General features: G+C 43.4%; 1 protein-coding gene across 3 annotated transcripts in view; it reads left to right on the top strand.

The window, feature by feature from the left end:
- Positions 1 to 18,806, top strand: part of RGS20 (regulator of G protein signaling 20) — a 165,580-nt gene that overhangs the window by 117,124 nt on the left and 29,650 nt on the right. For all 3 annotated transcript variants that reach the window (XM_075584337.1, XM_075584347.1, XM_075584330.1), the window contains one exon: positions 9,609 to 9,757. In XM_075584337.1, the coding sequence (XP_075440452.1) occupies positions 9,609 to 9,757 (149 nt within the window). The remainder of the gene's footprint in view (positions 1 to 9,608; positions 9,758 to 18,806) is intronic.

Genomic DNA, 18,806 nt, shown 5'->3' with positions numbered 1-18,806 from the left:
ATATAAACTGCATGTTTGAAAATAACAAACATATATATATATATATATATACAGTGGTCGACAAATCACCAAAAAATCTACTCGCCGAACAAAAAAATCTACTCGCCGAACAAAAAAATCTACTCGCCACCTAGTACCACACGTGTGCTGCTTGGGCCAATAGGAGCTCGCCACGATGTTAAATCCACTCGCCCGGGGCGTGCAAATGTATAGGTTTGTCGAACACTGTATATATATATGTATATATATATATATATATATATATATATATATATATACTGTAAATATTACTGTATGCTCATTTGCATGTCTTAGACATGTCTGCAACCCTGTCTTTCCCCATTATCACCCAGCACACAGTGTTTCCACTGCAGCAAGGGATTCTGGGAAATAACATGCAAATGAGCACACAGTGCCACCTTTTGTCTCAAGCTCGTGTTACACAAGCAAATCCTCAAGCCAATGCATACTGTTTTAAACACAGCTTTTAGACAGAGGCTGAGATGAGATGCAAAGCTAGTAAACCCACTCACAGACATATTTCAACCTTGATGGGTATCATCAGTGTGAGGTTGGTTGTGCTGGCTAAGCTGGTTTGAGACTAGACTAGGTATTCACCACAATTATTAAGGTTATGGTGGGTAAAAAAAAGTGACAAAAACCCTCCACAGTAAAGCATATAGCAACTGTAAATATTACTGTATGCTCATTTGCATGTCTTAGACATGTCTGCAACCCTGTCTTTAATAAATTTATTTATATAGCGCCATAAATATACATTGCGCTTCACAGTAGTAATAGATGTTGTAATCATATAAATAACAACTAATATATATAACAGGACATGGGAATAAGTGCTTCAGAAATAAGAGTAACATTAAGGAAGAGGAGTTCCTGCTCCGAGGAGCTTACAATCTAATTGGTAGGTAGGAGAACGTATAGAGACAGTAGGAGGGAATTCTAGTATGTGCGTCTGCAGGGGCCCAAGCTTTATGTATCATGTGTCCAGGATTATCCACAGTGCTATTCATATGCTTCTTTAAGCAAATGTGTCTTAAGGTGGGTCTTAAAGGGGGATAGAGAGGGTGCTAGTCGGATATTGAGGGGAAGGGCATTCCAGAGGTGTGCGGTAGTCAGTGAGAAAGGTTTAAGGTGGGAGAAGGCTTTAGATACAAAGGGGGTAGAAAGAAGACATCCTTGAGAAGACCGCAAGAGTCGGCATGGTGCATAGCGAGAAATTAAGGCTGAGATGTAAGGAGGGGCAGAGGAGTGTAAAGCTTTAAAAGTGAGGAGGAGAATTGAGTGTGAGATGCGGGATTTGATAGGAAGCCAGGAGAGGGATTTCAGGAGGGGAGACGTGGAGACAGATTTAGGAAAGAGTAGAGTGATTCCGGCAGCAGCGTTTAGTATAGATTGTAGGGGGGACAGGTGAGAGGCAGGAACGCTGGACAGCAGGAGGTTGCAGTAATCGAGACGGGAGAGAATGAGGGCCTGAGTCAGAGTTTTAGCAGACGAGTAACAGAGGAAAGGGCGTATCTTTGTGATATTGCGGAGGAAAAAGCAACAAGTTTTAGAAACGTTTGAATGTGAGAGGAGAATGTGAGAGAGGAGTCGAGTGTGACCCCTAGGCAGCGTGCTTGGGCTACTGGGTGAATGATCGTATTTCCAACAGTAATGTGGAAGGAGGTAGTAGGGCCAGGTTTGGAAGGAAGTATAAGCAGCTCTGTTGGATGTTATCCATTGCAAAGTACTCCACATATTCTGTCTTGTTACATCCACATCATGGCACCTTTTAGAAGATACACTGTGTCTGTTTGGCCTCTTAGAGCTGAGTGATCTCCCGAGTTGAGGTTGCTTTCACTGTTAGTTTCTCACTGCAGACAGCTTACTTGCTTCCATGGGAGTATTGCATAGATACTTGCATCAAAACGAGGCTTTCCCAGACAAACGGGTTCCATATGGAGTGGGCCTCTGTTTTTCTTCTTTGTAATTGACGCCACACATGCACTGAAGTTTTCAATAATTCACTTTCATAGTTGTACTTGCTGCTTACACGGATATCAGACTTCCACTGAGATTACTCAGAAAGTCTTGTGTGTCACAAAACACCAATGCACGTTTCATCGCCACTGCCCATAGGATGCAGGGCTTCTTCCGGGTAATAAATTGTAGGCATCATATCCTGTTTTTATAGTGCTCAGTGTACCGGAACCGAGTCAGTGCAAACTTCCTAATGCGCATTTACAATACAAGCATAATCTGCATGTATACATTAAAGATATTGACAGATCTATTACACAAACATTAAAATCTATTATAACCTATAAATCTTAAATCATGAGTTATGAATCTTGGTTCCTGTGGCCTCTCGATAGATCCTAGAAACATACCCTTATTATAGAAAACAACCATATTAAGGGCCTCATGCAGAGAGCAGCGCTATTTGAAATTGGAGAGGGGAATAAAAAGTCACTGTAATGGAGAGTTTTTTTCTCCATATGCAGAAAGGGCATAAAACTTCATTTAGAAGCCTTTCTGCATATGGAGAGTTTCAACCAGCGCTATGAGCGCTGTTGAAACTAGTGGGGAAAAAATCGGGGTTTTTTTTTTTTCTCTCCCACCGGCCGCGGAGCGCCAGCTTCTTGCTGGCGAAGGAAAATGTTGAAAATCGCGCCATTTTTTTTGCCGCGAACAGCCACTAGATGGCGTTCGCTGCTCTCTGCATACGGCCGTTTTCAACACTGGAGAGATTTCTGTTCTCTCCAGCCGCGCGTCGAGTTTCAGAGAAAAAAAAAATGGCGCTTTTTTTAAAACTCGCCATTATCTGCCTTTCTAAAGGCACATTTCGCCAATACATGCCGCTTTCCCTGTTAGCGCTGCTCTCTGCATGAGGCCCTTAATCTCTTCATTCATACCCCACGGTGCAACTGTTAAGGGTATCAATCCAATGAGCTTCTTTTTGTTGGTGGATCCTATCTAGGCCTCCGCCACAAAATCTCAGATGGACCCTCTCAACAACAAAAACCTGAAAACCGGCAATTAACCCACCATGTACTGAATTAAAGTGTCTAACTACACTGTTTGTTATCGTGTTTTTTAAAATATGTTTTTGTTTTCATGAACTCACCTTCAAAGTTCTCAGATCGTTTTCCCTACATAGATTAGTGGACCTGAACATTTCATGATATAAATCATCCCTTTACTTCTATATTTCAAAGACTGCTTTTTTTCATATTCAGGTTTTTCTGGAATGGGACCTCATTTTTTTACCTCCATAAACCTATAGGCTTGACAGTTGCCATATTTCTAACTTCCAGTAAATTCCAGAAATTTTATTCAACCACGTTGATGGATCACCTTTTCCCTCATAAAAGATATTCACCAAATTGTCTTTCAAATTCTGTAAATGTTTCGCTGCCATTTGTGGATGATCTCCTATGACCTTTTTGAGGTAATTATCCTGTGTTAATATATGCCAGTATTCTTTGAGTGAATGTGTTAATAATTTCCAATGCGATCCATATTGACTAATGAATATTATAATTCTTTGGCTGTTCCATTTTGGTTTACCATAGAGGTAATCTCTATCCATATGTTTGGCTCTGAAGTAACCTTTTCTAATGCATTCTGTAGAGTAACCTCTTTCAAGGAATCTAGCAAACAGATTCTTTGCTTGAAGTTCAACAATGTCCAGGGTGGAGCAGTTCTTTTGTAGACTATGTTATACTGATGATATTCGTATACAAAGGAACTGCCCCACCGGGATGCCCCTCTTGAGGACTGGAATACTGTATGTTATCTACCTGCTTTTAATAAGCTGTAAGTAGCTACAGGGCTGTTTTAAGACCTTCGTAGGCCCTAGGCACTTTTATTTCTAGAGGCCTGTGTGTCCGATATTTTTACTCATTTTTATGCTAATTTCCTCGTTTGCTTGTTTCTTTCGATACTAGCAATATTTGGCATCAATACTTTTGTTTCGCTATTTAAAGGTATCGATACTTCGAAGGCATTTTAAATTAACATTTGCTGTTTTCTCTTATTTTGTGATTTTTTTTTATTTAGGTATTTTTTCAAGTGAAATATTGTAGGCCCTAAAAGGTTCGTAGGCCCTGGGCACTGTGCCTAGTCGGCCTAATGTATAAAGCGGCCCTGAGTAGCTACAGTTTTACGAAAGTCACAATCACATTGTCACATATCTTGATGGAAAGATCCCAAAAGACTATCTTTTCCTTACAGGTGTTACAAGTACTTTTTAAAGCAAGATTAATCTTGTTGGAAAGACTTACAAAAGAAGTCAACTCATCGGTAGTCCCTCACAGCATTTATAGAGAGCAGTTTGCCAGGGAAGGTGGACCGCAGTAAATGGCGTTCATTTGCACCGCTTATGCTCTGATCAAGGATGGCTGCTGTCCACCCCTCTTATGCCTAGATCTCTCACTCGCCTAAAACCTCTCAGTTACTGCCTCACACCTCTGCAATCCCCTTCCCCTCAATATCCACCAACTCATTCTACGTCCACCTTCAAGGCCAATCTCACAATGTATATATTTAATGAAGCGTTTCAGTAACTCCAAATTAGTTGCAGACATACTTACCATAACACCCTCCTACTGTCTCAGTATGTTCTCCCCACTTACCATAACACCCTCCTACTGTCTCAGTATGTTCTCCCCACTTACCACTTGGCATGTACGCACATTGGCGCATGAACTCCTTTTCCTAATGTTACCACTTAGCATGTACGCACATTGGCGCATGAACTCCTTTTCCTAATGTTACCACTTAGCATGTACGCACATTGGCGCATGAACTCCTTTTCCTAATGTTTGCTTTTTATATTATTATTTATATATTATTATATTATTTTTTGCTTTAATAGGTACAGGACATAAAAAAACAGGTACATTAACTGCTAAATAGGTACAGTTGTGTGTATACCAGAGCATCTCAATAAACGTGTCTCTAATTATAATATATATATATATATATATATATATATATATATATATATATATATATATATATATATATATATATATATATATATATATATATATATATATATATATATATATTGTACATACAATGCAAATCAGGCTAAATCTGTACATAATGACTGAGAACATGACGTCCTGATGTTAAGTGCTTGAAAAAATAACAAATGTATCACAGAAAGAGTAATTCTTTTCACATTTTTCCTGACTTGTTTTGTACAAGTGTTTCATCAGTTTTGCACCAAGTCATGGTACAGGATTGCCAATATAACTTAAATTACTCCAGCACTAACAAGGGCAGCAAAAGCAGCTTGAAGGAAGACCTAGAGCTATTTTCTAAACATGTCCTATGCCCTTGTCTGATTTAGATCCAGAATGATCTGTTGCTGTTTGTAATCTCCAGAAGGGCATTTACTGTAACTCAGTCATCTACGGTATATCTCTCTAACAGTTTCTGATGTGTTGTGTGGCTTGGGCTTTGAGCTTAAAAGCACTGCACGTGGGTTTCTGCAATGATCTAGTAAAAACTGGCTACAGTATGGATTGGTTCCATTATGCTGCAGTGTGTTTCCTAGGGTAGAAAAGGTGTGGGTGAAATCCTATGTGAACTTTTTAACTGAAAGAAAGTCAACAAGATCCCAGAAATAGAGTAAGTGGTGGCTGTTCTTTATAGTCCTCCCCCTGTTGCGTTGTCAATTTATTTTAAAAAAAAATTAAACCTCACTAAATGTCACTATGTTATTAGAATAACTAAATTGCTATATCTCAGTGCATCTGTGGCATTATAAGCACACAGTAAGCAAATATTTGACTGAAGAGATAATCAGAGAAATCAAGTTTTGGAAAAAATTATTCCAATTAATTTTTTGTCATTGCTGTTGTGAGGAAATTATTATCTTTATTTAAAAATATTACGTTTTGGTTGAAATGTACTGTAAATGTATAAATTCCAGTAATTTGTGAGGTTATATAAATATATATTAATGTTAACCATGATAATGCCAGATACATGGGATGTCAGCCGCACACCATTTCCAAGTGTTTTAAGGTATGAATAACCATGCTTTAGTATTATGTTATATTTTTATTTACTGTGGATATTTATAGACTTAAGGGACTTGTGTCTCAGAGGTCTGTATTAACTTTGGCTATATTCAGAGTGTGCACCTGGTTGCACATGTAGCCAAGTCCCCCTACCCTGCCTCCGGTGTGGGGGAGCTGTCAAGTAGTTGGCCAGAGCTCCGTGCAATCGGGAGTGTGGGGTTGGCCATTTTGGTAATCGCGCATGTGCAGTGAGGCGAGGTGCACATGCGCAGTGTGTAGAGTGCGGCGGCCATCTTAGGACGGCTCTGCAGATGCTGCTGCGGGACTACAAGTCCCAGAATCCTCAGGTGGGAGGGAAATACCCCATGGGACTGTCCCAGCCAATGGGACTGTGGCAGAGGAGGAACAGGATATCCTCCGCGGGCGGAGAGCCCACAAAGTCAGTCTAGCAGGAGAACGGATGCGTCCAGGGTGCCAGTAGCACCTGGACTAGGCCATAACTCTGCCCCTAGGCCCCAGTTAGGCCCTGAGACACCCGAAGAGCTGTATTGTAGAGAAGGCCCCAGATAGGGACTCTTTCCCTTATTAGTATTGTTGCGCCAGTGGCGGACAGCCACACGGCGACCTGCGGCCTGGGACCAGGCAACAGGACCCTTTGACATTCAGGTGTGACACTCGAGCTGGAGCTCACCCCACGAGGTGGATCAGGACCCTTAGGAGAGAGGGGATTTGTGTTGGAGGTCCCGCTACTTGGGACACGCTCCAACTCATCACGACAAGCAGCACCTGGGTATTGGAGTACCCAGGCAGGTACCCAATGTGCACCTATATCCACGGGGGTAGTGCTGTCTCACACTTGGGTGTGGACTTGCTGGAACAGGACACCAGGGGTATGGCACCCTCAGTACTTTGGGGGAACCGCCAAGTGTTGGGTCATTGGGGATATCTGTGGGTACAGTTATTGTGTGGCATATGTGTGTAGTATTATACATAGTAAAGCTTAGTTATATACTTGGTGTGGTGTATTACTATTTCTGTGTGTTGCTTCCTGTGAGGGGATATCCCGCCAATGCTAGGATCCCTCATAGGTGGAGGCACTGCACGTAAAGAGAAAGAGCTCACCCCAGGCTCCCAGCGGTGGAGGCTTAGGCCCCCTGTGAGCAAACTTGTATAGCAGCACACGTAGTTTCCTTTAGGCATAGGGAAAGGGGGCTACACAAGTATAGAAATAATTTTGGCTTATGGATAAACAATTGTGTAAAGCAGCGTGTCAATAACGGTTCCATTTCCTAACACTGTTGTTATTCAATCGTATTATAATTTTTTTTGCAAACAAAGTATATTCTGTGGGTTTGGGAGAAGCTCTGACACACACAAAAATAAAGCAAAAGAAAAAGCATTTGCTTAAATGTGTGGTTCGGTTTATGAAGATTTGTATTTATTTATTTATTTATCAAATGTTTTACCAGGAAGTAATACATTGGGAGTTACCTCTCGTTTTCAAGTATATCCTGGGCATAGAGTTAAGACAAATAATACATGGTTACAAATACAGTTACATAAATGAACAGGGTATACATTATATACAAGACATTGCATGCACAGTTAAAGAAAATATATATTATGGGCGTATGAAACAGTTACAGACCAGATTAAAATGTGAGACAGCCTTAGTTTTGAAAGAACTTAAACTGGTGGTGGATGTGAGAGTAGGTTGTTCCAGTTTTGGAGTGCACGGTAAGAGAAGGAGGAACGGCCGGATACTTTGTTGAGCCTTGGGACCATGAACAGTCTTTTGGAGTCTGATCTCAGATGATAAGTGCTGCATGTGGTAGGGGTGAGGAGCTCGTTCAGGTAGATAGGTAGCTTGCCCAGAAAGTATTTGAAGGCAAGGCAGGAAAAGTGAACTTTGCGCCTAGACTCGAGTGATGACCAAGTTAGTTCTTTGAGCATTTCGCAGTGATGTGTGTTGTAGTTGCATTGGAGAACAAAATGACAAATTGAATTGTAGAGGGTGTCAAGTTTGCTAAGGTGGGTTTGGGGTGCTGAGCCATATACTATGTCTCCATAGTCGAAAATTGGCATTAGCATCTGCTGTGCGATACGCTTTCTGACCATTCCTGTAAAATACACCTAGTTTGGCATAGGTCTTGGCTGTCAGGGTATAAATGTGCATCCCGAATGCCGAAGATTTCTCCTGAACTGTTGAAAGGCTACAGTATTTCTGTTTCAATATTCTTTGGTTCATTTCAGGGAGGGTTTTAATGCCTTTAGTGTGGGAGAGGCCAATAACACAATGCATACCGTAACTGGAAGGGTTGAGTTTCTCAGTCTAATGTATATTGATTTTTAGTTTATTGCTGCAGCTGAACTCAACATAACTAGATTACGTACTCATCGGTGATGCCTCCTTTGAAAGTAATCTCACCTATTTAGACCAGAATTTTTTTTTGTTTTATTTAAAAACCGCTCTTCTTTCATCTTAAATACTTAACTTAGCGCAAACACACAGGAATAACCAAAATCACTCAAATGTGGTTGAGGTTTTGTGCTCGCATTGAATTTTGATTATGGCACTTTGATAAAAGGTTGGTGGCCTGTATGCCTCTTGGTCCTTAACTCTGGATCATACATGGTGCTACAAAGACCTGCTACATAATATACAATGTTATGAATAAAGTGCGTTGGCCCTTTTCTCCCACTAACTCGTTTTGTCTGCTTTAAAATGAGAGACATGGCACTATGGCAGCAACGGAAATCCTTACATTAAAGAGTGTGGCAGTGATATGGAATAATAAAGTTAGTGTGTTAAATAGTCAGAAATAATTGTAGTAATAGAACTGGAATAATAATGGTTACAGCAATTTTATTCAGATTGAAATCTCTTTATTTTGAAAGTACATACCCCAAATAACACAATTTTTGCTTTAATACAATAGTTGCAATTTTATGCTATTATAGATCCCGCGGAGTTACCTTGTGCCCAGGAGCAGAAAGCAAGTGTAAAAAAATTGGCAACAGCTACAGCACATTTTAGATTTCATAAGAAAAAGCCTTTGCAAACTTAAAAACATCCAGGCTATGGCTTTTATGGCACTTTTTATATTTTTGTATATTTTTTACTTGATACAAGCAATTCAATTTTTTCTTGTCCATATTTTGCACTCCCACAAAAAATGTAATAAATTGCACATTACACATTCTTCCGAATAACCTTTAATTGTTTCAAAAGTCTGCTGAGGGTTTAGTGCGTTAATCATTTTGTAGTACAGGTAAAGTCATGTTTATAGAAAGACAACAGTGCATACAGTACAAGCAGCTATTTCACAAGTCAAAAGACGGTGGTTTCTTCACTGTTCATGTACGAAAAATGATGTGTTCCCAGCAAAACAGAAGCCCAGTGGGTGGTTTGTCCTTTCATGTTAGTTGTTGTAATGCATTGCAGGGTTTGGGAACGTTTAGTGGTTAACTGCACTTTGTGCAATGACATTTTTGTTTTAAGAATGTATCTGGTTGAAACTGATTTTCCTCTGTTCATTTCTCTTATGCAATTCTTCTTTTTGGTTTCAGCCCATGGGATCAGAGCGGATGGAGATGCGCAAGCGGCAGATGTCAGTGCATCAGGAGACCGTGATCTCGACCCAGGCACAGCAGGGGGTTGGGAATAGAGGATCCAATGCCTGTTGCTTCTGTTGGTGCTGCTGCTGTAGCTGCTCATGGTATGCCAAAGTGCAGGGCTAATGCTTTGATCCCTGTAAATTGTCAGCATGTTTTAGCATTTGCCATTAGTACCATACCCACTAGCTTCCCAGGCAATAGAGCACCCAGGTGTTGGACTATCATTTTTAACATCATCGTCAGTGTTTTGTAACAGAGGCTCAAACAATCTATATATTGCTATAGTATCAACAATATAATAGTAACAGAGTGCAAAACGTGGACAAAACCCAAATAAATTCTTTAAAAATTGTTTTATAATTACCCTTCATTCTAAAATGTATATAAAATATTGGCATGTGGAACTCCTACTTTAACATTAGAGAATTTATTTCTGTATGCACCATCTACTTTATATATTTTTAAATACATTTCTTATTGTTGTGGAGCAACCCCCAAAACCCTCAGTGTTTACAACCTACCTTAACCACGAACAAGCAGTTAATGAAGCTGTTAATTTCCTGTGCAGCTATGAGCACACAGAAATACTTCCATGATAAACTAGAGTGAGCAGAGCTGCTAATTAGAGATGGGGTTAGGAGGGAAATAAAGAAACAGCAAAACATGTGTAGTCCCCCTACCCTGCCTCCGGTGTGGCGGAGCTTCCCGGCTATTGCCTTGATCTCCGCGCGATTGGGAGTGTGGGGGCGGCCATTTTGCGAGTCGCACATGCGCAGTAGAGGAGACAGCAGCCATCTTAGAATGGCTCCGCATAGAGAATAGAGGAACTACATGTCCCAAAATTCCTAGAGGGAGGGACTGCCCACGTGGGTCCATCCCAGCCAATTGGATTCGGCAGGCAGGCGGAAGAGGATACCCTCCGCGAGGCACTCCTGATAGAGGAGGCAAAGGAGAAGGTAGTGTACAGGGAGCAGTGCTTCCTGGGCTAGGCCTAGATCTTGCCCCTAGGCCCCAGTTAGGCCTTGAGCCATGTAGTGGAGTGTTGTAGGAAGGCCCCAGATAGGGATTTTTCCCCTTATTGTTATTTCTGCGCCAGTGACCGGAAGGTCACGCGGCGCCCTGCTGCCTCGGACCAGGTCACAGGATCCACAGACATTGTGTGAGACCCTCCGGCTGGAGCTCACCCGAGGCTCCCAGAGGCGGAGGCTTAGGCTTCCTGTGAGCAAACAGGTACAGCAGCACACGTAGTTGCCCGCGTAGTTCCCTTAGGCACAGGGAAAGGGGGCTACACATGTTTTACCGATTAGCACAGGACACAAAAAGATCTATGGATTAACACAAAGAAAGGTGTGTTTTGACATTATTTATAATGTCTTCAGGCTGTAAAACCAGGGCAAAATCAATCAAAAAAGTGTTTTGCTTGGGCTGGAAGAGAGAGTAGGCGGGACATTGTTTGGGCCAGGTGGGGGAGTGGGAGAGGCATGTTGATTGGTAGGAAGGGAGAGTGGGAGGGATGTTGTTTGGGCCGGGATGGAGAGTAGGTGGGACATTGTTTGGGCCAGGAGTGGGAGTGGGCGGAACATTGGTTGGGCCGGGAGGGAGAGTGGGAGAGGGATGTTGATTGGCTGGAAGGGAGAGTATGAGGGAGGTTGTTTGGGCCAAGAGGGAGAGTAGGCAGGACATTGTTGGGGCCGGGATGGAGAGAAGGCGGGACATTGCTTGGAAACAAAAGAAAACAGCGCCACGATGCCGCTCCGTCACTGTCTACACAGCAGTGGTGGATTCAATAGGGAAGTTTGAACAGTCTTACAAAGTCTCTCACAAGTGTCCAAAACAGCACACAGGATGAAATAAAAACAGGACAGGCCAATACATAGACAAAGGCCAATGTGAGCAGATATAAGGCAATAGAATGTTACATCCAACTAGTTTCGTAGAATTAACTACTTCTTCGGGGAAAGTGGCATCATGGCACGCTGAGGGCACCCCAGCAAGCTGCGTTTTAACCTCTGTGCAGAGGTTACACCTGCCGAGGTACAGGAGCAGCTTCATATCGGCCAGGAAACAGGAGCGATTTCACCGAGCCCCAGTACCAGCTGCTGAACCTGGCTGCATGAAGGGAAATCCCCTTGGGAGTGAAAAGACTGACGTCCTGCCCCAGAATCAACTGAGCTGCAGCAGCAGAGGGAAGCAAGCACCAGAATCTACAGCTAACAGCTGCCGAGTGGTAAACAGTGTGATACACACTACATGCCTTTTACCAACTTTTTTCATGTACGCAGATATATTACCCCCTTTTTAATTCTATAATATATTGTTGAATTTGCTTCACTATTTGGCGTTGTGCGCTGTTTTCTTTTGTTTCCATTCTCTTAGTGTGTGTGGGGTGCTGAGCCACCCCTGCGTTTACAGCTGCAGACGCTATTATCCCCAACACGGTTATGTGGCACTTATTATTTAATGTATAATTATCTCACTGTGGGAGTTGTGGTTTAATTTTTTATTAATTTTTTATCACTAAATTGATGGTATAGTCACTGCACTGTATATATTTATACATTTAAACTTTATAGGTAGTTAGGTAGTAGCGCACAGTTTTGTTTTTTGTGGGACATTGCTTGGGCTGGGAGGGATATTAGACGGGACATTGTTTGGACCACACAGGATGTTGTATATGGGCGGGCAGCGGCAGTCAGCCTTTGCACAGGGCAGCAAAATGTGTCATGCAAGTCCTGCTGGTAACTCCTCTAACTCCATCTCCTATCGCAAGCACGTATGGTAAAGTTGGAGCAAAGTACCTTGATAAATTGGCTTCATAGCATATTGAGTATGGGCCATATACAATAGAATATGGGTCTTAAGAAAAGACAAAAAGGTCATTAAAGAGTCCTGTTCATCAATTTATAATAGTCATGGTCTTCCAGTCCATTAGTTTTACACTGTCGTCAAGTCATTTAAGGTCAAAGATTTCTAAGTAAGGAGAAGCAAAAATAATCAAAGTTAATGGTAAAATAGTATAAACTACTTATATCACATGGGGAATTTTCTTCTCATTAGATCATTAACCAGTTTTACACTAAGAAACTATTTTCTCATTACTTAATGAGTATCTAATATGCTCGTACCATAATCATCTTTGAGTAGACAATTTGCACTCTTTACCAACATCAGTAGCATTCAGCATGCAACATACTAATTGTGAATGTCAAATATTTTCATCATTCTAATTGATTTTTTTTCATTGTTACACAATTGATCACGGAAATCCCATGTATAGTAAAAGTTCACTTGAGCAACGTATGTTGGAGTCACAATAAAGTGAAAGCACTGAGCTGTGTAACTCCATTTCAAACATATGTAGCACCTTCCCCCCCCCCCCCTCCCCTAAGTGAGATCATATAGCTACCAGTGTATTCTGGTGCTGGTGCATACCTGTTAGGTAGAACAGAAGGCCTGAGATCTACACGATGGTATAGGGAGGCACCAGGACAGGCTATCAAGGATGGTTCGTTTGTCAGCGCAGCACCTACTGCCCAGGAGGATCCTGGTGCAGCCAGGATGAACCTCATAGGCAACTCTTCTTAGTGTTCACGCTCCAGACATCACACCTGAGAGGGTATAACTGGAGTTTATTAGGTTCAGTACATCATTGCAGGTTCCATTCCCTCCTGAAGGCAGTACTCCAGACTTGTGGACCTGAGCACCCCTCCTCAGCATACCTTACCCCCTAACAGGGCTAGGGCTCAGCCCACTCCTGTCCAGGAGAGACTTACTGCTGTGTCCTCATAGCAGGGAGGTGAGCACAGAACCAACTCCCAGAACCCTTGTCCTAACCTCTAGAGGGAAACCCCCTCCTTCCCAGGGGAGTGGCTTGTAAGCCGGCCTCCTATCAGTCAGAGGCCCCCATTGTAATACCAGGCTACTCCTAAACTTTATTAGGTAACACACATATAACAATACAACCAGGCCCTGCAGGATTTGTTCCCAACACTGCCCACTCTTTACTGGGACTTTCAGTGCTAGAGGGGTCATAGAATTATTAGCCCAAGGGGACTTGGCTACATCCTCCCTCTGGTTTTGAAATCCCTCATGACTTCGCATGAGCACATAACATCCCACCACATTTTTATATAATAAAAACACAACATGGTAATAACATTATAACAAAACTGATTCCACCCTGGTAATGTGTCCACCCCTTCAGATATTTTACATTTGGGGTAACCGTCACACGGGAAGTGGCCACAGTCATTGCCGGGGACACAGGTTGAGGGGACCAGGGCCTGTATCTGGTGTCACAGTCAGATCCTCGGGAACTAGGTTCAGGACTGTGGGAATGGTTGGAACGGGGCGATGGGGCAGAACAGGGCAAGTCCAGCACTTCAAAGTCTCGTTCCGCGGGGTATTTAGAGTTCCGTACCCCAACATGAGCGGCACCTGGAGAGGTCGTCCATATTATGGCCTGCAACTGTCCGCACCCAGAAGTTGGAACAACTGCAGCCGGAGGCTTAGCAAGGCTTCCCATGCCCAGGATAGCAGAGGGGCTACTTTGCTTGTCCTGCCCCTGCTTCCGAGCCCTGCACTGCTGCAAGAAAATGTACTCCATAGAGGTACTCACCAACGCAGCAGAGGCAGTAGCAGGATCTGAAAGAGAAGCAGTACCGGCCGATAACGCTAGCGGAGATCCCTCCGCGCTGATCACCTCGTCCTGGCGCTCAGTGTAGGCAGCAGCCACATAGGCCATGGCTCAATTCTGGGCCTCGTAGATGGCTTTACAGTCCAACCGGAGCTGAGACATTCCTCCAGGGACATCGGTCCAGCGATGATCGAAATCCTGGATCGACACCCCCTGGTAGAAGTTGGGGCTCGAGATGGACAAAGGAGTCATTACCTTGGGAGCGTTGGATGCCTCATCCGACACCTCATCGATGGACGCACCCTCACTTTCCTACCGGAAGCTTGCAGATCCAGTGGTGGATGGTTCCTCCTGTGTGGAGCAGGGCACCAAGGGCGTGGTGGTCTCGCTCGGCCTTGCCTGTCCAGGCACCAGCTCGCCTCCTCTAAGGCGCAGATCGTAGCGGGAACTGACTGGATTGCAGAAAGGGACTCACGCTGTCGCACACCGGCCGCTGGTAAGATTTCTTCCGCAGGGCTGGAGAGACTGCTGATGTCAGTTCCCATGGCTCCCAGCGAGCCTGCTCCAGAGTCCATACTTTGTGAACTGGAGTCTTCATACCGGATTTTGGAACCGACCAGGTGCTGAAGCAATGTTCAGAAATCGGTTTGATGGGTCTTGGATGGCTGTCCAGCCATATCCATCACTCCTTGGAGAAACCCGTTGATATCGGGAAATTCCCTAGTGTGCAGCAGGGTCTTGGAAGTCTCCACTCCAGGGCCTTCGAGGCGGAGGTACGGTGCGTGGCATTCAGAGCACCGGGAAGCGGATCCCAGTGTAGGTCCCGCCTGTTCGCACAACGGGCAGACAAAACAGAGCGAGTTCTCCCCATCATGGGGAAGTAATAGCAGACCTCCTAGTTATTTTTTTCTGTGAGATTTAATTGAAGAGTATGAGACACTGATGTTACAAATCATTGAGAAAGACTCCAGATCAGAGAGACTCACAGAAGATTAGTGGGAGGTCACATATCTGAAATACTCTGATTGCATCTTTCTTTGTTCTGTCTTATTTCCATCATCAATCATTTCTGGTCTTGTTGCTGTACATTCATATAAATAAATGTAACCCCTGTTTATGTCCTTAGATATATTAATATGTGTATACTAGGGCGGGGGCCTGGGTCATCCTCCCCTGTACCTGAGAGATTATATTCGTCTGGTGGGTAACCAGGCAGGGGTCAGACAACGCAACGAGACATGCATCTTATAAGTAACAGTGCATTATAAGTAGAGAACACAGAAATCACACACAGTGTGCTTCAGAAATGGAGGCCCATGAACAATACTTATGGCAATAACACAGAAAGAGTATTAATAGCAAGTGTGGTAACTAATGGGACAGTGTTGATTGTGGCACAGCGTTGAAGCTCTTGTAAAGGTGTATGTGTGTTAATACTTCCCAAAGAATGACAGTAGAAATGTACGTTGAAAAGGATACTGATAGGTTGTAGGGGTGATCCCTTGGATGTGTTTCCACGTGATTTTCTCACAGCTTCGGAAACCCTGGTCTCCTCCTGAACCATATCAATTATCTCCGGTACATGCTGCCCTGCCAGACTAGCCAGGCTCTGCCACCAAACTGCATCACTCACCAGGGTCCTCAGGACAGGTCCTCTCTCTCTCTGCGGGTCTCTTCCTGCTCAAGTTCTCCTCTCTACCTATATCTCTCTTCACTTCTTCTTCCATGATGTCATCCTTCTTGATATCCTATGATCTCAGTCCTTTCCTTAGTTCACTGCCTTTGGCCGGAAGGCACGTCCATCAATATACTTATGCATGTTCATAGGGGTGTTATATAAATAAGGCAAGTAAAGAGAGCACAAAAGAATAGAGATTAAATTTATTGATGGTAAAGTGAAAACCTGCTTTGTCACTGAGGGTAATTTAAAAAATAAAAACAAATCTATTCTGCACTGTGTCTTATGTTGAACACAAATATATGTATTACCAAAAACAGAAAGGTCTAGCGCAACATACAAAGTGACACAACATATAGTACAATACTTCAGTGCTAATCTGCTCATGGGAAAGGGTCATTTAGTTAAACCCTTTGGCCAAAGCGTTAAGCCTGCAGCCAACATCAAGGTATGACCAATCTGCAGGTCCTAACACTACCTGGTAAAATTCTCATGTACCTCTTTTCTTTGCTGGAGGGAGATAGACCATACCGGGTCTGTCATACACAGGAACATGATAAAAACAGCTAATTGGAAAGTGGGGCGGGTTGAGCTTAAACCCTGGGTGGAGGGGGCACACCTCCAAACAACAACATTTGCAATAACCCAGCAAGCTCAAGAACCCTAAAACCCACCCTCACATCATATATACAGCATATAAATGTGTGTCTAAAAGCAGTGCTACTGAGCGTGGCCAAATGTACAAACAAAAACAGAAATGCCCAGCGCAACAGCCAAAGTGACACAACATATAGTACAAAATATGTATTATTCAATGTGCTAATTTGCATGCCATTGCCCAGAATCCCTGGCTGCAATGGAGGCAGAGGTAGCATTGTATGCTAAGAGATAGAGGCAAGTTTGCAGAACTATCTAAGACATGTAATTGTGCTCATAAATGTTATTTGTATTTGTTCTTCCCTTTAAAACACATCAACTCATCCCAGAAATGCAGTGCTGATAACTCTGGCAGGGAGGGGGTGAAGTGTCTGTAATTTGCACACTTGTACATGTAATAGCTGCTGTTAAATGGGCGGTCGCTCCCACTTCATTGCTGCTCTAAGTCTACAAATTGACCTAAATTCACTAAACTTCATTAAACTAGTGTTAGCATGTCAGCAGTATCACTGTATTCACTAAGAATTATTCATTTATATATGTGTAGCCATGGCTGGGCCAGCTACCTTCCTGCCTTCTCTGTCACGTAAGTTCTAGTCAGATTCAGACAGTGACAGGCTATCCTGTGGGGTTTGCCCAAATCCTGCACCACCTTGACAAAGGTCTCTCTGGCGGACCGAAACGTTGGTTCTGTGTCTTTGTTTCACAATATACTCTTTTTTGACCTTACAACTGAGTGCTGCCCGTGTGATTTCGTCTCAACAACAGTATCGTATTTCATTCATATATATATATATATATATATATATATATATATATATATATATATATATATATATATATTGTGACAGAAACCAGGGGATGGTAATAAATTCCGTATATAGGGCTCCCAGGATACTAGACAGTTTCTATCCTGTTTGGCCTGGGAGTGCAGCCTTATAATACATACACTCCATCCCACAGTTTGGCAAGCGCTGGAACTGAGGGATGAGAGATCCAGACCAGAGTTTGTCTGCTGCCTGATTTCTGTCACCTGTCATGCTAATTAGGAATCAGGTATGAAAGACTGATTTCCTGTTTGCTCTGGTCTCCCCACAAGAGCCAGGAGGCTGGAAGGCTGCTGAACTACAGAGGGGAGAAGCCTCTTCCCCAAACAGGTTCAATCTTTCTGTTCATTTGTGTAAGACTGCAAAAGTACCGTGTTTTGATGTTGGAAGTGGAAAAGCCACTTCCAACCCTGAGTCAGGGATATCTAAGTTAAGTTATCGCTCAGGTGAGCAGCTTTTGTTTTGATCTGTTTTCTGTTGTATGCACTGTGGCAGTCTCAGTGCCTGGGACTGAATAAACCAGGCATAGCCTGTTTAAAGGAACAGTACGTGACGCCTCATCATTTAACCTACCCTAAAAGACCGTGTTCTAAACAGTCCCGGACAAACGACGGAGCCCCGGAGTAAGCCGTTTGTCACATATGGTGGAGAATGCGGGCAGAGCACTAGGGGGTCTGCGGGTTGAAGAACTTTGAAAAAAAAAAAAAATAAAAAAAAAAAGTTTTTTCATCCTCTGCAAACAAGATGGAAGACGTGGTGGGTGCGCTGGTACGCAATGTCGCTGCCCAGAAAGACGCGAATGAAACCCAGCAACAGCTGTTAATAGCCCAGCAAGAAACTAATGCAAACCAGCAGCAGACGAATGCAGCCCAGCAACAGCTGCTAATAGCCCAGCAAGAGATTAATGCCAACCAGCAACAGGCGAATGCCAACCAGCAACAGGCGAATGCAAACCAGCAACAGAAGAATGAAGCCCTGCAAAACGCGAATGCAAACCAGCAAGAGACAAACCGCTTGCTGAGAGAGGAGCAACAGCGGTTCGCTCAGGGCTTACAGCAGGAACTCGAGATCCTGAGGGGGACTATCAGTAACCTTCCACTGGCAGCGGCAGCCCCAGTTCCGAAAATGACCAGGGCAAGCCACTACCTTCAGAAGATGGGACCCTCGGATGATGTGGAAGCCTATCTTCTCACGTTTGAACGCACGGCACAGAGAGAGGGATGGCCATAAGCTGAGTGGGCTGGTCTAATCGCACCCTTCCTAAGCGGCGAACCCCAGAAGGCTTACTTTGATCTAGAGCCAGCTGAAGCTAACGTCTATGCAAAATTGAAGTTCGAGATCCTCGCCCGCCT

The sequence above is a fragment of the Ascaphus truei genome, chromosome 2 (assembly GCF_040206685.1).
Source record: "Ascaphus truei isolate aAscTru1 chromosome 2, aAscTru1.hap1, whole genome shotgun sequence".
Classification (NCBI taxonomy): Eukaryota; Metazoa; Chordata; class Amphibia; order Anura; family Ascaphidae; genus Ascaphus; species Ascaphus truei.
This window is presented reverse-complemented; position numbering and strand designations above follow the sequence as displayed.